Source organism: Dermochelys coriacea, chromosome 21 (assembly GCF_009764565.3).
Source record: "Dermochelys coriacea isolate rDerCor1 chromosome 21, rDerCor1.pri.v4, whole genome shotgun sequence".
NCBI classification, from domain to species: Eukaryota; Metazoa; Chordata; order Testudines; family Dermochelyidae; genus Dermochelys; species Dermochelys coriacea.
Window position 1 is genome coordinate 18,779,215 of NC_050088.1, and position 26,498 is coordinate 18,805,712.

Genomic DNA, 26,498 nt, shown 5'->3' on the forward strand with positions numbered 1-26,498 from the left:
AGGCACAAAATGCCTTTGTTTCTTCACTACAGACACTGGACCTACAAAGATAGGAGGAAATATTATTAAGCAATTTAAAAAAGATATCCAAATATTCTCCATTTATTGGTCTAAAATATGAGGTAAAATATAGATGTTTCTCAAGGTCAGAAAATGGCTCTTCAGAGAAAACTTTGGTTTGTGTGAATTCTCCGTTCAGTCTGATGCTGTCAGAAAATAAACATTATTATAGAGCATTTGATTAGCTAAGACCTTCAGTGAACATGTTGATTATTGGTTCTCATGGCATTCTTTAACTGCTTGAAAGCTCCAGGCAAAAATGTGCACTAAACAGAGCTGTACTTTGAGCTACTTCTCAGGGCACAGCATAACAGAGTAGATAGATTTCAGAGTAGCAGCCGTGTTAGTCCATATCTGCAAAAAGAAAAGGAGTACTTGTGGCACCTTAGAGACTAACAAATTTATTTGAGCATAAGCTTTCGTGAGCTACAGCTCACTTCATCTCACTGCATGCATCCGATGAAGTGAACTGTAGCTCACGAATATTTATTATGCTCAAATAAATGTATTTGTCTCTAAGGTACCACAAGTACTCCTTTAGAGTAGATAGATTATTTGCACAAATCCTGAGCTATCAGTTCCAGTGGATCTGAAAGTCAGCAGAAATACAAATGGCATGAATTTCAAAGCTGGTTAGGGGCCTAAGGTATGTTTTAGCCTGCACTAGTTTGCATCTTGTATATTAATTATGGAATCATTATTATGAATAATTATTGTCATTCTCGTGTCAGATTTCCTGACATACCTTCAACTCCATCCCACAGCAAAGGTGGTCTAAAACCAGAAGACAAGGAAGGAGAATTATTATTTTACATAGAAACCACAGTTGTAGTGATTTTCATGGAACTTTGCAGCCTGGTTCTGTGTGCTTAGCATTTTACTAATAACATGACAATATCCACACAATGGAATATCATTAGATTTCACTAACCTGTATATGCCTAGTATGGGTCTGTTGGGATTAAACAGTGATATTTAAACTATGGTTTTAATTTTTTTCTTTTTTGTGTGTTTTTCTGTTTGTTTTTGTTTTCCCTGAAGGTCTCCAAGTTGCCAAACCTGCGATCCCTCAGTCAGCCGCTCCTTCTTGACATCATAGAATCATTAGCCAATCACATATCAGACAAGCAATGTGCAGAGCTGGGTTCAGACATATAAAACACTTCCAAATCTTTCATTTGTTCCTCAGAGTGCTGCACTTTACAGCTGAATCCCTCTATACTGAGCTGCTTAGAATGTCAACACAATAAAGCAGAAGACCTGTGAAGAGCATGAAAATCTGAACTATTGCTCTCCTATTGAGCTGTATGGCTTACATCTGTATATTTGGGGCAGAAGCTGGTCTCAGCCATACCAAAGTATAATTGAAATCACTGCGGGCAATGAGTTTATTCCAGATTTACCTTGGTGTTACTGAGTTCAGAATCTGGCCTATTGCTTTTGTTTTGTAAAATATAAACAGTAATGGATAAAAGGATCATTAATGTTATGAAACACAACATTTAGTGAAACCTATTTAAAGGGCTTTATTATTGTAACAAGATCCAGTGGCTGGAAGTTGAAATCAGCAATAATTAAATTGGAAATAAAATGCACAATGATAACAGTTAATTGATAATTGGCCCAGAATACAAAGGCTTTCTATAGATTTTCTGTCACTTGGAGTCTTCAAATCTACATTGGGTGTCTTTCTAAAAGATAATTCAACTACCTTATTGGGCTGGATACGGGGAGCACTGCTTGAAATTCTCAGGAGAGTGTTTTGCAAGAGGCCAGACTAAGATCGTCATAATGGCCTCTTCTGACTTTTAAAATCTATTAACCCTATCCAGTCAAGCCTTTCTGAAATAATGTATTAGTAAATAGCTAAGATCTTCTGCCTGCATGGCAGGAATCACTTTGTTTTAGCTTGAGGGAAATGAAGCAAAAGGAAGCACTGGAACAGGGGTGTCCAAGCTGTGGCCTTTTAAGGTGACTTTTTTAGGAAAGTCCCTAATTCTAAATTGAAGGTATGCTTCCAGCCACATCCTGTGACTTTTTTTTTGTGGGGGGGGGGGGGGTAACTGAAGTGTTTTCATCAGCCATAGTCACTACAGAAAGGTGGATGGATCTTCTAAAAGATCTGCTGTAATTCAAACAGGAATTAATTCAGGGAAATCCTATGGCTTGTGTTCTACACATGAGCACAGTGGGCTCTTCTAGCTTTATAATCTATGAAAAGCACCTCCCACTGCGGCTCATGCAACCCCAAAGAAGATTTATTGTGAACAGCCAATGTCCCACTCCTACTGCAGCTGCCCTCTCTGGCCACCTGCAGCATCAAAGGGGAAGAGAGAGTAACTCTGGCTGCTTCATTGCCTACACTGCTACTGGTCTGGAGGAGCCTAGGTGGACAGGGCTGGCACTCAGAAGGCTTTGCTTAGGTGAACACCCATAAAGGACAGCTTATTTACCCCAGACAGCACCCAGGGCAGGCCAGGAGGGAAAGCTGAGGACCAACAGGAGTTCCATGATCTAACTTGCGTCAACTGTTGAGGGTCCCCAAGAAACCATACAACAGCTGCAGCAATGCATACACCAGCCACTACCCCCTGCTTACACTCAACGTGCCCCTCTGCACCCTGACATTACCACTGTGCCAGGGGCACTGTGGGGAGGGAAGCATAGCTGAATATACTGGCTCTGTGCCTGCTGGGGATTACTAGTAGCAAAGCAGATAATGTAGCAACTAAAACTAGTCTCCCTTTCCTGGGATGTAGCAAATAGCCAGCTGGGGAAGCAGCTAAACAGCTGTACCCAGCAGGGGCTTGTGGATCATTTCTACTCCATTGGCCACTGTCTGAGCAGTTCAATGGGAGCAGAAGAGGCCAGAGAATCTGCTCACAAGCATTGATTTGGAGCCCCTCTGCTTTTGAGGATAATGTATTTGGCTCTCATGCTGGAGAGTGTGGACAGACCTGCAGTAGAAATACAGTGGCCAGGCAGCTGATGTTTATACACTAGCCACCTCAGCATGGGGGGATGGACTAGGTTACCTCTTGAGGTCCTTTCCAGCCTAACAGTTCTATGATTCTTAGATCTCTTCTAATTAAGGGCAGTAAAGGTCTGTTTCCAGCAGATACCAGAGCTGCACGCCTGTGCTGTACTGTTAGCTTCACCATTTCCTTTGTGTGTCTGAAAAGGTGGTTGCTTTTGTGATGTCCAGTTGCTGTTCACCAGCTCCTTGGTGCTGGGTAGCAGGGTTTTAGATACTGTTGTCCCTTGAATTAATTCAAGGGATGTGCTTTATAGAATGATAGATTGTCCTCCCAGTTAAGGACTTGTGCTAGCTGCATGTGCAGGTGTCTCTGACTGGAGAAGGCAGAGTGACCTGACAGCTGGCCATGTCCATTGAACTGAATTCTAGTAGATGCACCCCTTCTCCAAATATGTACACCCATTCCTCTGGTATATGCTCTCTGTATTTCATTTGGAAATTAAAATGACGAGTAAGTAGCACACCAGTAAATAGCACTTATGCACCACTACCACTAACCCTATCAACTCCACTTTCTGAGAATCTCAGGGCAATTTAAAGCTGAAACCTGTGGTTCACACCCATGACTGTCAGCATTGCATAGAGTCTATATTCTCAGAATTCAGAGGCACATGCAACCCCATGGTTTTTTACAACGAACCTTATGACCTAGTTATCTCAAGTGCAAAGTAAAACTTACTTTATAGCAAAATGGAACCATATAGCCTGCAGCATCAGTCAGCAGAGCTGTTCTGGTAGGGAGTCTCACACTGACTACAGCTGCCTTTACATGGAAACAGTCAAATGTCTCTCACATGGAGAAGCTTTTGATCTACAGTGTGCACAAGACTGCCCACATTCTGGCAGCACAGCAACAAAGGTGACATTTTCAGGTTGGGTTTCAGCCAGTCTCACTGAGATTTTAGACCTGCTCAGTGAGTTAGGGCTGGGAGCTCTTATCTGAACCTCCTGACGGGTAAAATGAAGCACCATTATTAATAAAGATTGGCAACATCCTATTTGAGTGCTAGGGACTTAAGAATTGCCATACCAGATCAGACCAGCTGTGCATCTCATTTAGTAGTATGTTGTCTCTGATTCAGGAAGATGCAAGAATTCTGTAGTGGATGCTGTGGGATAAGCAGCCCTTATGAATAGTTTCTCCTTAACTCCCACCAGTCAGATATTTGTGAAGGGTTACCTCCTTTTTTTTCTCCTCACACTGTGGTTGTTCTAATTATTCATATAAATCCTCAACCCTTTTAAAAATCATGTTGAGCTCTTGGTCTCAATGATATCTTGGCAGTGATTTCCACAGATTGATTATGTGTTGTGTTCAAGGGTATTTCCTTTGATCAGTGTTCAGTTCCATAAATGTCTTCTTGTTCTTGTATTTGAAAAAGGATAAAGAGGAATATAAATCTCTATAAAAAGAAAAGGAGTACTTGTGGCACCTTAGAGACTAACAAATTTATTAGAGCATAAGCTTTCGTGAGCTACAGCTCACTACATTCATCATTCTGTGTACCTTTGTAATGTACCCTCTGAGTTGTGTCTTCTCTAAAGTAACTTGTCTTGATCTTTTCAACATCTTTCCATCCCTCTAAGAATTTTTATCTTCTGTCGCAGAATCCTCTGGGTTTTCTGTAGGTTGTATCATTTTTAAGATAGGATGACCAGTACTGAAGGCAGCATTCCAGATGAGGACATACCAATGATCTATAGAATGGCATTATAATATTTTCAGTACTGTTTTCTGTCATTAGTGATCCATCCAAACATCTTGTTTGCTTTTTTGATCACTGCTGCCATTGAGCCGTGACTGCCATTGAGTTGTTTATGGTGGTACCTGGGACATTTTTGGTTACATTGATTTAAATCCCAGGAGTAATGAGTATGTGAGTAGTCTAAATAATTCCTTCCAATGTGCATTACTTTGCATTTGTGAGCATAGAATTATCATTGGGCTGCGCATTTGTCTAGTGCTGGTTAAGTCCATGTCCAAATAATCTTCCCTAACCGCTTAATGCCCTGGCCTTTTTAAGGGAAGGTTATTCAGAAAACTGTGATGTAGCTGTCTTAGTATTACTGGAAGTTCTCAGATTTCCTTTGTCCCTTTCTTTCTTTTTAACTTTGTTTTATGTGAAATATATGTATATAGCAAAATAAAACATATATAAATCCATACACAAAGCGGAAATAGTATAAAATAATAAAGCAAAATGTTCATTATTTGCAAAACCTGAAAAAACATGCAAAAACAGAACCCGTAAAGGTCATGCAGGACATTAAAAGTGGCTCAATAGATAAATAAGTGAGAATATAGTTTATAGGTATCTGGCATTAATACAAATTGTGATTGTATGAAAGAGTTTCATGTATGACCAGGCATCCTTGTATTTTTTCCATGTGTTTCTGTTAGTCGGAGTAATTTTTTCCATTAATGCAGTAGTGGAGAGCTCACTCAGTCAGTCTGTGTATGAGGGAGGAATTGCAGAGTTCCATTTTCTCAAAATACTCTTTTGGCCACTAGAATAGTTTGCAATCCATTTCTTAATGTTAAGTGTAATTCCAACTCATCCAGACCCCTAAAATACATACGCTTGGAGAAGAGAAAATAGTGACACAAAGATTTTGAGAGGTATCGGGGTAGCCATGTTAGTCTGTATCCCCAAAAACAACAAGGAGTCTGGTGGCACCTTAAAGACTGACAGATTTATTTGGGCATAAACTTTCGTGGGTAAAAAACCACTTCTTCAGATGCATGTATCTGAAGAAGTGGTTTTTACCCACAAAAGCTTATGCCCAAATAAAATTCAGTCTTTAAGGTGCCACCGGACTCCTTATTAAGATTTTGAGAGGCACTAGATATAGTGTTCCGGAACACATGCATTTTTTGACAGATATAAAGGATGTGAAAAAGGTGGCATATGGCTGTTTGAATCTCCAGCATTCAATGTCCATTGCCAATCTTGTCTTAAACAAATGCTCTGGAGTCCAGTAGTATCTGTTTAATGTCTTGTTCTGGAAGAATCACAAGGATAAAGAACTTGAAATGTCTTTAACATTAAGCCAAACATCCTCCCAGGTTTCTGTTGAGACAGTAAAACTAAGATCTTTTTTCCATTTTTTTTTAAACTGAAATTGAGAGGGTGCTGAAAAGCATTAAGCCACCTATAAGTCATTCCTAAAAATGACTCTTGTTTTCATATTTCTCAACATTTTCTTCTAGAGAAGAGAAAGTTAAACAGACCAGTTGTCTCCTATTTGTGCATGAATACTTGAGCATAGTCACTGAAAGAAGGAACTGTGAAACAGCAGTAGCTGGTATTTGTTACACATTTAATTGAAGGAGGCCAGTCTAGCAGCTTGTGTTATATCTTTAATGTTTGTTAATCTTTTTTCTATCCAAATTGTCTTAAACCTGGAACTGGCCTTGATCCTGAGGCATAGGTTATCCCATAGTGGTATGAGAGGAGAATTAGTAAGATCAGATGCTATAATCATCTTAATACATTGTAGTATACCCCACATAGATGCCGAGATTGGATTTTTCTTTAAGGGTGTGGGTAGCCTCTTGAGATATAAAAAAGAAGAAAGGGAATCAAATGGCATAGCTAAGCTTTTACATAGATTCTTAGATTCATAGATACTAAGGTCAGAAGGGACCATTCTGATCATCTAGTCCGACCTCCTGCACGGCGCAGGCCACAGAATCTCACCCACCCACTCCTACGAAAAACCTCACCTATGTCTGAGCTATTGAAGTCCTCAAATCGTGGTTTAAAGACTTCAAGGAGCAGAGAAGCCTCCCTCAAGTCACCCATGCCCCATGCTACAGAGGAAGGCGAAAAACCTCCAGGGCCTCTCCAATCTGCCCTGGAGGAAAATTCCTTCCCGACCCCAAATATGGTAATCAGCTAAACCCTGAGCATATGGGCAAGATTCACCAGCCAGATACTACAGAAAATTCTTTCCTGGGTAACTCAGATCCCATCCATCTAATATCCCATCTCAGGGGATTAGGCCTATTTACCCTGAATATTTAAAGATCAATTACTTACCAAAATCCCATTATCCCATCATACTATCTCCTCCATAAACTTATCGAGTAGAATCTTAAAACCAGATAGATCTTTTGCCCCCACTGCTTCCCTTGGAAGGCTATTCCAAAGCTTCACTCCTCTGATAGTTAGAAACCTTCGTCTAATTTCAAGTCTAAACTTCCTGGTGGCCAGTTTATACCCATTTGTTCTTGTGTCCACATTGATGCTGTGTTTAAATAATTCCTCTCCCTCTCCTATATGTATCCCTCTGAAATATTTATAGAGAGCAATCATATCTCCCCTCAACCTTCTTTTAGTTAGGCTAAACAAGCCGAGCTCCTTAAGTCTCCTTTCATAAGACAAGTTTTCCATTCCTCGGATCATCCTAGTAGCCCTTCTCTGTACCTGCTCCAGTTTGAATTCATCCTTTTTAAACATGGGACACCAGAACTGCACACAGAATTCTAGGTGAGGTCTCACCAGTGCCTTGTATAATGGTACTAAAACCTCCTTATCCCTACTGGAAATGCCTCTCCTGATGCATTCCAAAACCGCATTAGCTTTTTTCACAGCCATATCACATTGGCAGCTCATAGTCATCCTATGATCAACCAATACTCCAAGGTCCTTCTCCTCTTCCGTTACTTCTAATTGATGCGTCCCCAACTTATAACTAAAATTCGTGTTATTAATCCCTAAATGCATAACCTTACACTTCTCACTATTAAATTTCATCCTATTACTATTACTCCAGTTTACAAGGTCATCCAGATCCTCCTGTATAATCTCCCGATCCTTCTCTGAATTGGCAATACCTCCCAGCTTTGTATCATCTGCAAACTTTATTAGCACACTCCCACTTTTTGTGCCAAGGTCAATAATAAAAAGATTAAATAAGATTGGTCCCAAAACCGATCCCTGAGGAACTCCACTGGTAACCTCCCTCCAACCTGACAGTTCGCCTTTCAGTAGGACCCGTTGCAGTCTCCCCTTTAACCAATTCCTTATCCACCTTTTGCTGTTCATATTGATCCCCATCTTCTCCAATTTAACTAATAATTCCCCATGTGGCACGGTATCAAATGCCTTATTGAAATCTATGTACTTGAGATCCACTGCATTTCCTTTATCTAAAAAATCTGTTACTTTTTCAAAAAAGGAGATTAGGTTGGTTTGGCATGATCTACCTTTTGTAAAACCTTTTCAATCTCAAACCAAGTCAGTATGTATACTGAGCCACTGGAGGGGAACCAACTTACAATAAGATACATTTGGAACACTAGGTAATATAGATACAAATCTGGAAATTCCGTACCTCCAGTTGTCCAGGATTTTTTAAGGGTCATGAATGACAAACGAGGCTGGGTTTTTTTTTTACCGTATAAATTCCATGATACACCTATTTACTCAAGCAAGGAGCATGGGAGATACTTTGAAAGACAATAGGCTAATGATATAAATTAATCTTGGGCAGATATTCATTTTGGCTACTTCTGTTCTCCCAAGTAAGAACAGAGGAAGGAGATGCTATCTCTACATCCTCAGAAACTTTTAAAAATAAATTGTCCATTTTTATAAAAACAATTTTGGGACAAATCTTAGAATCATAGAATATCAGGGTTGGAAGAGACCTCAGGAGGTCATCTAGTCCAACCCCCTGCTCAAAGCAGGACCATTCCCCAACTAAATCATCCCAGAATGGGCTTTGTCAAGCTGGGCCTTAAAAACCTCTAAGAAAGGAGATTCTACCACCTCCCTAGGTAATGCATTCCAGTGCTTCACCACCCTCCTAGTGAAAAAGTTTTTCCTAATATCCAACCTAAACCTCCCCCACTGCAACTTGAGACCATTACTCCTTGTTCTGTTATCTGCTACCACTGAGAACAGTCTAGATCCATCCTCTTTGGAACCCCCTTTCAAGTAGTTGAAAGCAGCTATCAAATCCCCCCTCATTCTTCTCTTCTGCAGACTAAATAATCCCAGTTCCCACAGTCTCTCCTCATAAGTCATGTGCTCCAACCCCCCTAATCATTTTTGTTGCCCTTCACTGGACTCTTTCCAATTTTTCCATATCCTTCTTGTAGTGTGGGGCCCAAAACTGGACACGGTACTCCAGATGAAGCCTCACCAATGCCGAACAGAAGGGAATGATCACATCCCTCGATCTACTGGCAATGCTGCTACTTATACAGCCCCAAATGCCGTTGACCTTCTTGGCAACAAGGGCACACTATTGACTCATATCCAGCTTCACGTCCGCTATAACCCCTAAGTCCTATTCTGCAGAACTGCTGCTTAGCCACTCAGTCCCTAGCCTGTAGCAGTGCATTGGATTCTTCCGTCCTACGTGCAGGACTTTGCACTTGTCCTTGTTGAACCTCATCAGATTTCTTTTGGCCCAATCCTCTAATTTGTCTAGGTCCCTCTGTATCCTGTCCCTACCCTCCAGCATATCTACCACTCCTCCCAGTTTAGTGTCATCTGCAAATTTGCTGGGGGCGCAGTCCACTTAAGTAAGTGATTTCATTGCATATTTGAAAAAGAAAGTGCTGAAAGTAAGAAGGATCTGGTCTTTTGGATGCATCCATTGCTTGTGATTTATAGAAGTTAATCTGAAAACCAGAGATCTTTTCCAAAAAAATGTCAACTATACTCAATTATGATAGAATTGATGATTCGATAGTACAAAAATTAATTCGATAGTACAAAAATGTCATCAGCATATAAATTCTTCTGTGTTTATGGTCACACCTTCAGTGGTTGAGAGCTGGCGTGTGTACATTGGCAGTGGTTCAAGAAATAGATTAAAAAGGAGGGTGAGGGGACAGCCCTGTCATGTCCCTGTTTCTAGCTGAAATGCAGGGGGAAAATTCCTTTAGTTGATAGTAAAGCGAGGGGAAAGTTGTATAATATACTAATCCAATTTAGGAATATTGATCCAAATCCAATTTTTTTAGGCGAGTCATCATATAAGGTAATTCCACCCTATCAAAGGCCTTCTTTGCATCTAGAGATAAGGCTATGGAGGAAATATTTGATATCTGAGCTTGCTAGATCAAATGAGCAATTTTTCTTGTATTATCAGCAAACAATCTTCTTTTAATGAAACCAACCTGATCTTGTGTGTATAACTGATGGGATGATGGTACTCAGTTGTGTCACTAAAATTTTTCCAATTATTTTGCAATCTGTGCTTAACAGATATGAGTTTAAAGTCACCATAGTTGCAACCATCTTTGTTCTTCTTTAATATTAAAATAATTTAAAACAGTTCTCATATTACAAGCCATGGTTTTGGGAATGTAATTGAAGACCCTTGAAAGAATAGAAGATAACTGATTACAAAATGTTTTGTAGAAATATTTTCGAAAGCTATCCATCCCAGCGGCATTACTAGAATTCATATTTTTTATAGTCTGTTAGAGTCCTTGTGTTGACAAATGTTTGTACAAAAAAAAAAAACACTTGTTCTGAAGTTAGGATATTAAAAGGCAGGTTTTCAACAAAATGATTAAATTTGTTAGAGTCAGATCAGTCGTCTGATTTATATGAAGCTTGATAGAATTGCTTAAATTGATTATTTGTATCTATATCTATTAGTTCAAGAAAGAAGGAAGAAATGTTGTTGCTGGCTAGTTGCCTCATAAGTCTTCTGCCAAGTAGTTTACCTGCTTTATCTCCCCATTCAGAATATCTTTGTTTGATCCTGTGACTGTAAATTCGATTTGGCTGGATAAGCATTCATTATATCTAGATTTGGAGTTGATTAGAGAATGTAGGTTTTCATTATTTGGGTCAGTCTTGGGCATTCTCTCCAAATCATCTATTTCCTTGGCTAAAGAGTCGAATAACTTGTCTTTCTATCTTCTTTTGGGAGGCCCACTTTATGCATTCACCCCTTACAGTAGCGTTCATAGCTGAGGTTACAGAGTGTTTATTTTCTCATATGAAGTTAGAGTTGACTGAATCAACTGTGCAACAAAGTTTGCAGCTATTAGCAGCACAGTGTTCAGCTTCGACTGAGAATTTAATAAAGTAGAACTACCATCTATGGTAACAGAGTAGCAGCCGTGTTAGTCTGTATTCGCAAAAAGAAAAGGAGTACTTGTGGCACCTTAGAGACTAACAAATTTATTAGAGCATAAGCTTTCGTGAGCTACAGCTCACTTCATCGGATGCATTTGGTGGAAAAAACAGAGGAGAGATTTATATACACACACACAGAGAACATAAAACAATGGGTTTATCATACACACTGTAAGGAGAGTGATCACTTAAGATAAGCCATCACCAACAGCGGGGGGGGAAGGAGGAAAACCTTTCATGGTGACAAGCAGGTAGGCTAATTCCAGCAGTTAACAAGAATATCAGAGGAACAGTGGGGGGTGGGGTGGGAGGGAGAAATACCATGGGGAAATAGTTTTACTTTGTGTAATGACTCATCCATTCCCAGTCTCTATTCAAGCCTAAGTTAATTGTATCCAGTTTGCAAATTAATTCCAATTCAGCAGTCTCTCGTTGGAGTCTGTTTTTGAAGCTTTTTTGTTGAAGTATAGCCACTCTTAGGTCTGTGATCAAGTGACCAGAGAGATTGAAGTGTTCTCCAACTGGTTTTTGAATGTTATAATTCTTGACGTCTGATTTGTGTCCATTCATTCTTTTACGTAGAGACTGTCCAGTTTGGCCAATGTACATGGCAGAGGGGCATTGCTGGCACATGATGGCATATATCACATTGGTAGATGCGCAGGTGAACGAGCCTCTGATAGTGTGGCTGATGTGATTAGGCCCTATGATGGTATCCCCTGAATAGATATGTGGACAGAGTTGGCAACGGGCTTTGTTGCAAGGATAGGTTCCTGGGTTAGTGGTTCTGTTGTGTGGTGTGTGGTTGCTGGTGAGTATTTGCTTCAGATTGGGGGGCTGTCTGTAAGCAAGGACTGGTCTGTCTCCCAAGATCTGAGAGAGCGATGGCTCGTCCTTCAGGATAGGTTGTAGATCCTTGATGATGCGTTGGAGGGGTTTTAGTTGGGGGCTGAAAGTGATGGCTAGTGGCGTTCTGTTGTTTTCTTTGTTGGGCCTGTCCTGTAGTAGGTGACTTCTGGGTACTCTTCTGGCTCTGTCAATCTGTTTCTTCACTTCAGCAGGTGGGTACTGTAGTTGTAGGAATGCATGATAGAGATCTTGTAGGTGTTTGTCTCTGTCTGAGGGGTTGGAGCAAATGCGGTTATATCGTAGCGCTTGGCTGTAGACAATGGATCGAGTGGTATGATCTGGATGAAAGCTAGAGGCATGTAGGTAGGAATAGCGGTCAGTAGGTTTCCGATATAGGGTGGTGTTTATGTGACCATCGCTTATTAGCACCGTAGTGTCCAGGAAGTGGATCTCTTGTGTGGACTGGTCCAGGCTGAGGTTGATGGTGGGATGGAAATTGTTGAAATCATGGTGGAATTCCTCAAGAGCTTCTTTTCCATGGGTCCAGATGATGAAGATGTCATCAATGTAGCGCAAGTAGAGTAGGGGCATTAGGGAACGAGAGCTGAGGAAGCGTTGTTCTAAGTCAGCCATAAAAATGTTGGCATACTGTGGGGCCATGCGGGTACCCATCGCAGTGCCGCTGATTTGAAGGTATACATTGTCACCAAATGTGAAATAGTTTTTATGGGTCAGGACAAAGTCACAAAGTTCTGCCACCAGGTTAGCCGTGACAGTATCGGGGATACTGTTCCTGACGGCTTGTAGTCCATCTTTGTGTGGAATGTTGGTGTAGAGGGCTTCTACATCCATAGTGGCTAGGATGGTGTTTTTAGGAAGATCACCAATGGACTGTAGTTTCCTCAGGAAATCGGTGGTGTCTCGAAGATAGCTGGGAGTGCTGGTAACGAAGGGCCTGAGGAGGGAGTCTACATAGCCAGACAATCCTGCTGTCAGGGTGCCAATGCCTGAGATGATGGGGCGTCCAGGATTTCCAGGTTTATGGATCTTGGGTAGCAGATAGAATACCCCAGGTCCTGGCTCCAGGGGTGTGTCTGTGCGGATTTGTTCTTGTGCTTTTTCAGGGAGTTTCTTGAGCAAATGCTGTAGTTTCTTTTGGTAACTCTCAGTGGGATCAGAGGGTAATGGCTTGTAGAAAGTGGTGTTGGAGAGCTGCCTAGTAGCCTCTTGTTCATACTCTGACCTATTCATGATGACGACAGCACCTCCTTTGTCAGCCTTTTTGATTATGATGTCAGAGTTGTTTCTGAGGCTGTGGATGGCACTGTGTTCTGCATGGCTGAGGTTATGGGGTAAGCGATGCTGCTTTTCCACAATTTCAGCTCGTGCACGTCGGCGGAAGCAGTCTATGTAGAAATCCAGGCTGCTGTTTCGACCTTCAGGAGGAGTCCACCTAGAATCCTTCTTTTTGTAGTGTTGGCAGGAAGGTCTCTGTGGGTTAATATGTTGGTCAGAGGTGTGTTGGAAATATTCCTTGAGTCTGAGACAAGGAATATTTCCAACACACCTCTGACCAACATATTAACCCACAGAGACCTTCCTGCCAACACTACAAAAAGAAGGATTCTAGGTGGACTCCTCCTGAAGGTCGAAACAGCAGCCTGGATTTCTACATAGACTGCTTCCGCCGACGTGCACGAGCTGAAATTGTGGAAAAGCAGCATCGCTTACCCCATAACCTCAGCCATGCAGAACACAGTGCCATCCACAGCCTCAGAAACAACTCTGACATCATAATCAAAAAGGCTGACAAAGGAGGTGCTGTCGTCATCATGAATAGGTCAGAGTATGAACAAGAGGCTACTAGGCAGCTCTCCAACACCACTTTCTACAAGCCATTACCCTCTGATCCCACTGAGAGTTACCAAAAGAAACTACAGCATTTGCTCAAGAAACTCCCTGAAAAAGCACAAGAACAAATCCGCACAGACACACCCCTGGAGCCAGGACCTGGGGTATTCTATCTGCTACCCAAGATCCATAAACCTGGAAATCCTGGACGCCCCATCATCTCAGGCATTGGCACCCTGACAGCAGGATTGTCTGGCTATGTAGACTCCCTCCTCAGGCCCTTCGTTACCAGCACTCCCAGCTATCTTCGAGACACCACCGATTTCCTGAGGAAACTACAGTCCATTGGTGATCTTCCTAAAAACACCATCCTAGCCACTATGGATGTAGAAGCCCTCTACACCAACATTCCACACAAAGATGGACTACAAGCCGTCAGGAACAGTATCCCCGATACTGTCACGGCTAACCTGGTGGCAGAACTTTGTGACTTTGTCCTGACCCATAAAAACTATTTCACATTTGGTGACAATGTATACCTTCAAATCAGCGGCACTGCGATGGGTACCCGCATGGCCCCACAGTATGCCAACATTTTTATGGCTGACTTAGAACAACGCTTCCTCAGCTCTCGTTCCCTAATGCCCCTACTCTACTTGCGCTACATTGATGACATCTTCATCATCTGGACCCATGGAAAAGAAGCCCTTGAGGAATTCCACCATGATTTCAACAATTTCCATCCCACCATCAACCTCAGCCTGGACCAGTCCACACAAGAGATCCACTTCCTGGACACTACGGTGCTAATAAGCGATGGTCACATAAACACCACCCTATATCGGAAACCTACTGACCGCTATTCCTACCTACATGCCTCTAGCTTTCATCCAGATCATACCACTCGATCCATTGTCTACAGCCAAGCGCTACGATATAACCGCATTTGCTCCAACCCCTCAGACAGAGACAAACACCTACAAGATCTCTATCATGCATTCCTACAACTACAGTACCCACCTGCTGAAGTGAAGAAACAGATTGACAGAGCCAGAAGAGTACCCAGAAGTCACCTACTACAGGACAGGCCCAACAAAGAAAACAACAGAACGCCACTAGCCATCACCTTCAGCCCCCAACTAAAACCCCTCCAACGCATCATCAAGGATCTACAACCTATCCTGAAGGACGAGCCATCACTCTCACAGATCTTGGGAGACAGACCAGTCCTTGCTTACAGACAGCCCCCCAATCTGAAGCAAATACTCACCAGCAACCACACACCACACAACAGAACCACTAACCCAGGAACCTATCCTTGCAACAAAGCCCGTTGCCAACTCTGTCCACATATCTATTCAGGGGATACCATCATAGGGCCTAATCACATCAGCCACACTATCAGAGGCTCGTTCACCTGCGCATCTACCAATGTGATATATGCCATCATGTGCCAGCAATGCCCCTCTGCCATGTACATTGGCCAAACTGGACAGTCTCTACGTAAAAGAATGAATGGACACAAATCAGACGTCAAGAATTATAACATTCAAAAACCAGTTGGAGAACACTTCAATCTCTCTGGTCACTCGATCACAGACCTAAGAGTGGCTATACTTCAACAAAAAAGCTTCAAAAACAGACTCCAACGAGAGACTGCTGAATTGGAATTAATTTGCAAACTGGATACAATTAACTTAGGCTTGAATAGAGACTGGGAATGGATGAGTCATTACACAAAGTAAAACTATTTCCCCATGGTATTTCTCCCTCCCACCGCACCCCCCACTGTTCCTCTGATATTCTTGTTAACTGCTGGAATTAGCCTACCTGCTTGTCACCATGAAAGGTTTTCCTCCTTTCCCCCCCCTGCTGTTGGTGATGGCTTATCTTAAGTGATCACTCTCCTTACAGTGTGTATGATAAACCCATTGTTTCATGTTTTTTGTGTGTGTGTATATAAATCTCTCCTCTGTTTTTTCCACCAAATGCATCCGATGAAGTGAGCTGTAGCTCACGAAAGCTTATGCTCTAATAAATTTGTTAGTCTCTAAGGTGCCACAAGTACTCCTTTTCTTTTTGCATCTATGGTAAGTATAATTGGAACATGATCCAAAATGAGTATATTAAAAATATTTGTTTCTAGGCATGCTGGAGTCAGTTCTGAAGACCTAAGAAAAAAGGTAACTCTGGAGGAAGATGAAAGTACTGTATTGAAATATGTATAATCATGCTCCTTGGGGTGTCTCAGTTTCCACATATCTTTTAAATCAAATTCATTCATTAATAATGAGGGTTGGCCTATTGCATTTTGACAGCTGTCTCTCTTGTAATTGGATTTGTCCAGATGTCTGTCTAGTATAGTATTCCAATCACCTCCCAGTTTTACGGGAATATCTTTTTTTATTAGAAATGATATTTGCAATATCTTTGAAGAATTCAGAATTACCTCAACTTAGATTTTAAATGCTTCCTAGAATTAACCTTTCTGAGTTGAAACAGCCTTCAGGAAGGATATATGTCTTCCTTCAGAATCAGACCAAGACTACGTAAAGTGAAAGTTATACTTTTATGAATTAAGAAGGAAGTGCCTCTAAAAGAATTCAGTGATGGATGATACTCTACAGTTAACCATATCATATTCATTCTATCAGCTTCTTTTCCTACTAAGTGAGTTTCCTGCACTAAAGCTAAGTGGCATAATTTTGCTCTCAAGATTTTAATTCTTTTAAGGTTCATTAAGTCCCCTCACATTCCAGAAACACACGCTAAGAAAATTAATGGCAAAGTTTTAAAAGATACATTAAGATATATAACCTTGTTCTAAAGATATATATTCCAGTTAATATTGTAAAACCACATCTCTAAGATAATGGTTCATATTTATACATATTAGATATTGGTTAGTTTTGAATAAATTTATGGCTTCAATTCAACCTCTGAGCGTATACAAAAAGATCTATAATTAAATATCATATGTCTCCCAAGGTATATTTGTAACAGAAAACAAACAAAAAATAACAAACATAAAACCAGGCAGTATGGGCACATTCAGATCCCTAATGTCTTCCATTTGTTTCACTCCTCCTCCCCATATTATCTAATATTCTAAACATCTGTAATTGCAAATATATTTTAAATGAAATATTAGCCTGTAAATACCATTGGGTATTCTTAGAACATGTATAATATATTCCTATGTCCGGAGGTTTTTATACATGCATCTATACACTTATATATGCATATAAAAGGCCCAACTTTAATTGCTGGTTGATTGTCAAAAAAAAAAAGTGACTGAGTTGCGGACAAACCATGGAAAACTGTGGAAAAGTAATAATATTTGCAATAATAAAATCCATTATTACTTTTCCGCAATTTTCCCCTGTCGGCCACTTGGGCTCTGAGCAGGGGCTCCCACTGTCAGCTGCCTGGTGCTGACAGTGGGGGCTTCCACTCTCAGCCCTGGGGTGGCCAGGGCTCCCATTGTCAAAATTGTGGGAGAAGCCTAATGTTGCAGAATCCGCAATTTCCACAGTATCACAAGTTAAGTAGGGCCTTATGCATCTACATGTATGCAGAGTCATCACATTTACAGTTGATTTGGTCAATGAAATGCAAATTAGTATAAAATCTGAATATGGAAAACACAACAATATTGTGGGGGAAAAGAAAAAATGTCATATTCATAGCATGGCAGATGTCCTGCACATATTGAATAATTAGTGTTATTTACGGTTTAGGCTGTAACCTACAGGACAGAAATTGATTGCCCCAAAGGATCTGTGGTTACCATAATATGATCCATCAGCAGTAGAACTAGTGAACAGATTTTTAAAGAAGTCTTATTGAGGATGCAAGAACAAAGCATCCCGATGTGCAGAAAGAATAGCAAATATGGCAGGCTACCATCTTAGCTTAACAGAGAAATCTTCTGTGAGTTTAAACACAAAAAGGAAGCTTACAAGACGTGGAAAATTGGACAGATGACTAGGGAGGACTATAAAAATATTGCTCGAGCATGCAGGGGTGTGATCAGGAAAGCCAAAGTACAATTGCAGTTGCATCTAGCAAGGGATGTGAAGGGTGACAAGGGTTTCTACAGCTGTGTTAGCAACAAGGAAAAGGTCAGGGAAAGTGTAGGACCCTTACTGAATGGAAGAGGCAACCTAGTGACATGATGTGGAAAAAGCTGAAGTACTCAATGCATTTTTGCCTCTGTCTTCACAGACAAGGTCAGCTCCCTGACTGCTGCACTGGGCATCACAGTATGGGGCAGACATGAGCAGCCATCAGTGATGAAAAAACAGGTTAAGCACTATTTAGAAAAACTGGACATGCGCAAGTTTATGGGGCTGGAAGCAATGCATCCGAGGGTGCTGAGGGAGTTGGCTGATGCAGAGCCGTTGGCCATTATCTTTGAAAATCGTGGTGATCAGGGGAAGTCCCGGAAGATTGGAAAAAGGCAAATAGAGTGTCCATCTTTAAAAAGGGGAAGAAGGAGAATCTGGGCAACTTCAGACCAGTCACCCTCACCTCAGTCCCTGGAAAAATTATGGAGCAGGTCCTCAAGGAATTCATTTTGAAGCACTTGGAGGAGAGGAAGGTGATCAGGAACAGTCAACATGGATTCACCAAGAGCAAGTCATGCCTGAACAACCTGATTGCCTTCTATGAGGAGATAACTGGCTCTGTGGATATGGGGAAAGCAGTGGACATGATATATCTTGACTTTAGCAAAGCTTTTGATACTGTCTCCCAGAGTATTCTTGCCAGCCAGTTAAAGAAGTATGGATTGGATAAATGGACTATAAGGTGGATAGAAAGTTAGTTAGATCGTCGGACTCAACGGGTAGTGATCAACGGCTCAATGGCTAGTTGGCAGCGGGTATCAAGCGGAGTGCCCCAGGAGTTGGTCCTGGGGCCAGTTTTGTTCAACATCTTCATTAATGATCTGGATGATGGGATGGATTGCACCCTGAGCAAGTTTGTGGATGAAACTAAGCTGGGGGGAGAGGTAGATATGCTGGAGGGTAGGAATAGGGTCCAGAGTGACCTAGACATATTGGAGGATTTTGCCAAAAGAAATCTAATGAGGTTCAACAAGGAAAAGTGCAGAGTCCCGCACTTAAGGATTGAAGAATCCCATGCACTGCTACAGGCTGGGGACCGACTGGTTAAGCGGCAGTTCTGCAGAAAAGTATCTGGGGATTACAGTGAACGAGAAGCTGGAAATGAGTCAACAGTTTTCCCTTGTTGCCAAGAAGGCTAACGGCATATTGGGCTGCATTAGTAGGAGCATTGCCAGCAGATCGAGGGAAGTGATCGTTCCCCTCTATTCGGCACTGGTGAGGCCACATCTGGAGTATTATGTCCAGTTTTGGGGACCCCACTACAGAATGGATGTAGACAAATTGGAGAGAGTCCAGCAGAGGGGAACAAAAATGATTAGGGGGCTGGGGCACATGCCTTACTAGGAGAGGCTCAGGGAACTGGGTTTATTTAGTCTGCAGAACAGAATAGTGAGGGGGGATTTGATAGCAGCCTTCAGCTACCTGAAGGTGGGGGTACCAAAAAGGATGGAGCTAGGCAGTTCTCAGTGGTGGCAGATGACAGAACAAGAAGCAATGGTCTCGAGTTGCAGTGGGAGAAGTCTAGGTTGGATATTAGGAAAAACTATTTCACTAGGAGGGTGGTGAAGCACTGGAATGCATTACCTAGGGAGGTGGTGGAATCTCCATCCTTAGATGTTTTTAAGGCCCGCTTGACAAAGCCTGACTGAGATGATTTAGTTGGCGTTGGTCCTGCTTTGAGGAGGCGATTGGACTAGATGACCTCCTGAGGTTTCTTCCAAGCCTAATCTTCTATGATTCTATGACTTCATCTAGCTGTGCACGTTGTGATGATTAGTGGAGACAACACTTACATCAGTAGATGGGTCTATGTCCCCCAGCTTAGTGTTAAGCTGTTACTCTATATATTGCAGTGTTATGCAGTTGTTGCTCAGTTTCAAGGAGGGTCAACAGAAGACTTCAGCCTAGCTGCTAGAAGTTGGAAGATTATATAGGTGAGTATTACCATATCTGCAAAGATATATAGGAAAACGAACTGATTTTTAGACTTGTGGACGTATGCTTTTTATGGTGAAATAACCATTCTGCTATTTTTGATCACATCTAGCCTGTCTTTGAATTGTCTGCAAAGCTTCAGATGGGGTTTTACAGAAGCTTGCTAAATCCATAGGGTACTTGATCTTGTATCTGATGCTGGTTGCTGTCAGGATCTGCTTTATGCCATTGAATGCAGTTCTCTTTTTGTTAAGCTCAGTTGAGAAGACAGGTAAAAGAGAAATGTGATGGCCTTTCTGCATAAGGGTTTTAGCTTTTCTGGCAGCATTCATTGACATTACTTTATCATTGAACATCAGCAGTTTGAAGATGTTGGGTCTGGGCTTGTCAGAGTTCTGCCTTCTAGCACCAGGCATTTGATGAACCCTTTCAATATCTAATAGGGGCAGCTGGGGTCCAATTTAAATATGTCAGAAAGCAGCTTCTCGAGAAAGTTGATAATATCCTTCTCCTCTAGACCTTCATCAATGCCCAAGAGGCAAGATTGGCTCTTTGAGATCTGTTTTCAAAGTTGTTTTTCTTTTAGTTTGTCTAGTCTAAGTTTGTATAGTTAATGTATTTTCTTCTTTAATTTCACTGGTTTCAATGGCAGTCTTTTATAGCTCATTTTCCAAGTGAGCCATTTGGGATTTTACATGAATATCGTTGAACATTGAATCCAGTCTGTGGGGAATTCTTTCAGAGCTGTGATACGCTGGGTGAGGCTCTGCTGTGGCCTTGAGATCTCCACCTTCAGAAGTTGAGGTGATTCAGGCTTAGCGCTTTTGTTGCCTCTCATTTTTTCATTGGAATCCATAGTCAACTGTTTGAAGTTTATCTAGGGGATTAATTTAAAACTTTTATGACATAAACTTATTGTCAATTTGCTAGGAAAGTAATTATGAGAGAGATAATAGGTCTGGGACTAGGCAGCCATCTTCCTCATGGGTCTGCTTTGTCCCATTCAGTTGGTTTGTACTGTTGTTATAATTGCAGTAGCACCCAGAGACCAGATGAGAGTAGGACCCCATTGGGCTGGGCACTGGTGAAGCCACATTTGGAGTATTGTGTCCAGTTTTGCCCCCCCCCCCACTACAGAAAGGATGTGGACAAATTGGAGAGAGTGCAGCGGAGGGCAACGAAAATGATTAGAGGGCTGGGGCACATGACTTATGAGGAGAGTCTGAGGGAACTTGACTTATTTAGTCTGCAGAAAAGAAGAGTGAGAGGGGATTTGATAGCAGCCTTCAACTACCTGAAGTAGGGTTCCAAAGAGGATGGAGTGAGGCTGTTCTCAGTAGTGGCAGATGACAGAACAAGGAGCAATGGTCTCAAGTTGCAGTGGGGAAAGTCTAGGTTGGATATTAGGAAAAACTATTTCACTAGGAGAGTGGTGGAAACTCCATCCTTAGAGGTTTTTAAGGCCCAGCTTGACAAAGCCCTGGCTGGGATGATTTAGTTGGCATTAGTCCTGCTTTGAGCAGGAGGTTGGACTAGATGACCTCCTGAGGTCTTTTCCAACCCTAATCTTCTATGATTCTATGACATTGTGAGTGCCCAAAGGTCCCTTCAGCAGCCACTCCCTGTCTTCTCCTGCTATCTTGAAACTCTGGTTGTCCCTGCCCTGGTGTCTGTTCCTCATTTTGTCATGGCTGTGTTAGGGAAAGGACTTGTGCAGGGGAAGTGTGTGTGTGTGTGTGTGGGATGGGGTTGGTGTCTGCAAAATTCTGGACTGCAGGAATGATGTGGGGAGGGGTAACCCTGGCTGAGTCTTATCTCCCCATCTCCCAACTGTAGCTTTTGTGTCTTCTCCAAGCAGCTTTCCTCCCAGATGTACAGAGGACATTGGTCTCACTGGATGATGATCTCCTAGCAACAGGCAGAGGCCAGGTGTTGATGCTGATTCTTTTAGGACACGCCCCTTTGATATCACTGACCATGAGGCACTGAAGATGACTATACAGACCTCTGGGTAGCTGATGGTGTGATTGGTTCTCTCTCCAAGGTCTCAGAGGCTGGTACCTTAAGAGCCATTTCATGCTGTGCACTGCACAGTGCTCATGGCTCTTGTGCAGCTTTGAGGGAGTTGGTAAAGCAGTCTGGGCTGCAATGCTGCCAGCATACCAGTTCTTTCAGCTCTGTGTCTTTACAGCAGATCTGGAGCAGTAGTCTCCATTTTCCTATTGTCTGGCCCAAGAGTGGGCTCGGGAAAGCTAGATGGTTGAGTCTCAGTCTGGACAAGACAGAGCTATTGATAGGTGGATGGGCAGAGATGATCTATGTAACCGTCTCTTAGTACCACCCCAATGGTACTAAAACTCATTATTCCTCCCTTTTTGGGCTCAGTGACTCACCGTTGGGGCTCAGTCTTTCTGTCATAAAGCTGAGGGCTGCAGATCAGTCTCAAGCCCTCTGTAAAAGAGACAAAAATGGCACCTTCCTTCCAGAGATGCCAAAGCCATGAAAAAAATGCAGAAATTGGGCTTGTTTTTGGCTTAATTGGCTTGTGAGTTGCTTGTTGGCTAGTTTCTGGCTTGTTGCTTGTTTGGCTTGTAGCTTGTTGCTTCTTTTTTTTGATAGGCTCCCGGCAAACAGGCGGGGGGGGAGAGAGTCAGGAGTGCACAGCGGGACCACCACAGGCCCAGACTGCACACAAGGGGGATCTAGTCCCATAGAGTGTTGGGGTTCTTAGAGATTGGCTTGTTTTGGCCTTGTTTTGAAATGGGATTAGCTCGATTTTTGGCTTTTTCTGAAATTCGGGGTGCTTATTTACCGCATGAAAGTTGGCAACTGTGCTTCCTTCTTCAGGGAGCAACTCTGAGCTGCTTCTCCTCCAGCTGCTATAACCTTCCCCCTGAAGCCAGCACTTCCCCTTTCTGGGCTCAGCCATGAACAGATTCTTCAGGGCCTGTAGGTGCTTTCCACAGGTTGTTCCATCAGGGTCTTGCTGCAGTCCCCCAGGTAGTTTGTCTCTCCAGTGTTGATGGGGCAGGCAGTCTCCATTCCATTTCCATAGAACTCTGCCTGCTGCTGGCTATGGGAGATACACAGGGTCTATGCACACACCTCTTCAAGGTTACTCGGCCCATTCTCAGAGACCTGTTGAATCCTTGGCTGCTTCTGGAGTAACAGGAAGCAGCAGAAGCTATTTTCATCTTCCCTCAGTGAGGAAATGGCTTCCTTTGCTCCTGGAGGTGGATTTTGCCACAGCTGTCCATTCTTTGTCATGTTGAAATGTACAGGGCTTGGGCTACTCTTGAAGATCACTCAAAGATCACTTCATTTAAGGCAGAATGTGCGGGCTGCTCACATGGAGCATATTCCACTTGCTGCCAGTTTGGTCCAGATGCAATTGAAGATGTTGATTTGGATTTATAAAGCCTATATGTTTTAGTCCTAACTCCTGTATACATCGACTGTTTCTTCATGCACCACCCTGACATCTGAGATCAGCTGAGAGGCTCTCTAACAAGCCCCAGATTTGAACATTAGTAAAGGGGGCAGAATGTTCTCACAGCTGGGGTAGGGGAATAATCTGTGTGCAAGTTTCTTGTTTTGCTCAGGACTGTGACAGTGCTTTGAATGATTTCTGTTGACTTTTTGTTAATTTTGTTGTGCTCTAATATATATAACGTGGATTGTGGTGGTGCCTAAAGCTGAAGATAGATGCAGTTTACACATTTTAAAACATGTGCATGTATCAAACCAGGAAACCAGTGAATGTGCCAGAGTCAATGTGGCAGTGAGGGTCAGGAATCTGCTTTTCCCCTTCCGGGTCTGACACCTGAATGTTATCTCTCCTTTCTGTCTCTCCTTTATCATTCCCATCCAAGCTCTTGCTAAGTCTTGGTGCTTCTTCCTTTATAGTATCTCCAGAATCCATCCTTTCTTCTCCATCTCTCCTGTCCAAACCTTTCCTGGGTGATCTCCCAACCAGATTATTGCTGCCTCCTTCCTGTGGCCTACGTGACTCTGACTCCTCTCCAGTCTGTATATCGTATAGGTGCCACACATCTGTCTCTGCTGGTGCTCACCCCACATCTCAACCCCTCTGCATTCTCTTCTACCTTAGACTCAAGTCCTCGTCTTCAAGCCAATAACCAGCTCTGCCCTTGTGTTCCTTTTGTCTCTTGTTTCCTGCACTCCCCACATGCTCTGCAATTTACACATCCCTTTGCATTCTTCCTCCACCTCCCTGCGGTGTCCCATTGTGCCTCAATGACTAAAATGTCCTCCCTCATTGCACTCACTGCATAATCGCCCTTCAGATCTTACCTTACAGACCACTCCTGTCTGCAGTCCCCCAGCGGACACACAATCCCATGCCAACTAATTAAGTCCCTCCTCTCAGTGTCACTGTGTCAGGTTGGATTGAACCTAGGTTCTGCTTCTGCAATGCATGATGTGTAAGTGGACTGTGGCACCTGCACCAGTCCTGGGGAAGCCATTGGGGCTCCATGCAAGTGCAGCAGACTACCACATCTTGTACACTACAGGATTGGGACCCTGAACTGTATGTTTCTCAGGGCAGGGACCTTGTGTGTGTTCTGTTGTTACAGCACCATTCACACTTCTTGTGCTATCCAGAAGTTTTAAACTGATCAGATGATGCTATTCAGTGGATCTCTGAAGGCCATTCCAGCAATAGCTGTGTGTTTTCTCTTATGATCAGTGTATACTTTTTCTTTCAAGATGTAGTCATTACATCATGTCCGGATTAAAGTACAACCCTTTCCGTCATAGAAATGACAACCCTAATAAACATTATTTGGGATCAACATACAGTTCAGTTGTTTTCATTTTGTCTGTTATTTTATTATGGAGGTACCATAGTTCAGAGTTAGTTCCATTTTGCACTTAAAGCAGGGATTTAATCTTTGTTTACTGTGAAAAAAATACAGAGTATCCAACCTAAATTTATAATACTTGCTTTTGGAGTACAGGATAATTTTTCTGAGAATTTACAAGTAACTCACCTAATGAGTTTATGAGGTATAATTAATTGAATAACGGAACCTTTAAGAAATGTAGCATCTCTGCCAGTATTTTCTTTGTTATAAATGATCTTAACAATTAAATAGCACAGACCCTTCACACTTTGCATATAGTTACACTTTCCTCTCGCTAGTAAAGAGGAAGTGACAGCTAGCCAAGTAAAGATTCCAGATGTCCATACTAATTTGGGCTTCCTTATAACACAGCTGCATCAGCTCCACTATACCCCAAGGGAATACAGGCCTGCTCTGCAACTATAAGTTAGGTTTGTGCATGTGTCTATACTCAAATTTGTCTCTGGCTGATGTAAGGATCCCATTACAGCAGTGCAGTAAAACCACCTCCCCAAACAGTGTAAAGCCATGTTCATCCTACTTTGGTCAACACAGTGTGAGTGTAGACATTACATGGACTGTGTTGACCCTAACAGTCCTCCAGCCACTGTCTCACAATCCTCTAGTGTCCACAACACTGATCACTCTGCTTACAATTTTAAACTCCACTGCCCAGAGACTGGAAGCCACACACACGCACACACCTTTTACAAACCACACGTTTTTTAAATTCCCTTTCCTGGTCGTCCTCCTTGGTAAGCAAATCTAGCAGCTCATCTTTGTCATTTTTCTTCCAATCAACCATGCTGGCTCCACACACACAGGAAGGTAGTAGACACACTCCTGCCTGGAGCAGGCAAGAAATACTGGATCTCCTGGGCCCGTAGGAAGAAGAGGTTGTGCAAGCACAACTTCGGATCAGCCATAGTAATGTGGACATTTATGAGCAGTTTGCACAAGAGATGCAGGCATAGGGGCTAGGACAGGGATTAGCAGCAGCACCACATGAAAGCGAAGGAACTTCACCAGGGATACCACAAGGTGAGAGTGGACAACAAAAGATGTGGTGCTGCCCCACAGACCTGCTTCTTTTACAACAAACTGCATGTCATAGTTGCAGTGACCCCACCAGCACCCCACAGATCACTGCAGGCATCAGAGGAGCCTAAAATGGAACCCGTGCCATGAACAGTGAGGGGGAAGAGGAGTCAGGAAACACAGGAGAGGACTCCAACCATGCCATAAAACTCCACCTGTTTGAAACTGCAGGAGATTGCTAGTCCCATCAGGAGAGTGCAGATGAGCCTGCTGATGAAGGGGAAGGGAGCTTGGGTAAGTGTGTGCCTGCATTTTTTCCTTACAATGTTTTATTTACTTTTCCTTCTTCTCTCCCTGCCCCTCCCCTCCTGCCATTTAAAGATGGCACCCATCCCATCCCCACATTTACAAGAGAAAGATATCAACTTTTCAGTGTTTTACTGATGTACTGTGAGAAAGTTAAAAAGTCAATTCAAAATAAATTCTGGAACAGTACTATGACAGTTTGATTACATGATCCTCATCATAATGTAGGACTGGAAGGCCCTCGTGAGGTCATCCAGTTCAGTCTCCTGCACTGAAGCAGGGCTAAGTCTCCTGCCAGTGTTTGTCTAACCTG

At 42.5% G+C, this 26,498-nt stretch overlaps 1 protein-coding gene across 10 annotated transcripts in view; it reads left to right on the forward strand.

Moving 5' to 3' along the window:
• The window catches only part of LZTR1 (leucine zipper like transcription regulator 1), a 310,867-nt gene extending 286,077 nt beyond the window's left edge, over positions 1 to 24,790 (forward strand). For 6 of the 10 annotated variants that reach the window (XM_043500716.1, XM_038379621.2, XM_043500715.1 and 3 more), the window contains one exon: positions 1,102 to 1,666. In XM_043500716.1, coding sequence (XP_043356651.1) covers positions 1,102 to 1,218 — 117 coding nt within the window. In that variant the 3' untranslated portion in view covers positions 1,219 to 1,666. Of the gene's footprint in view, positions 1 to 1,098; positions 1,667 to 19,891; positions 19,973 to 20,085 lie in introns of those variants that run through there. The other 4 variants (XM_043500712.1, XM_043500713.1, XM_043500714.1 and 1 more) reach the window with 4 other exon arrangements.
• The last annotated feature ends 1,708 nt before the right edge of the window (positions 24,791 to 26,498 follow it).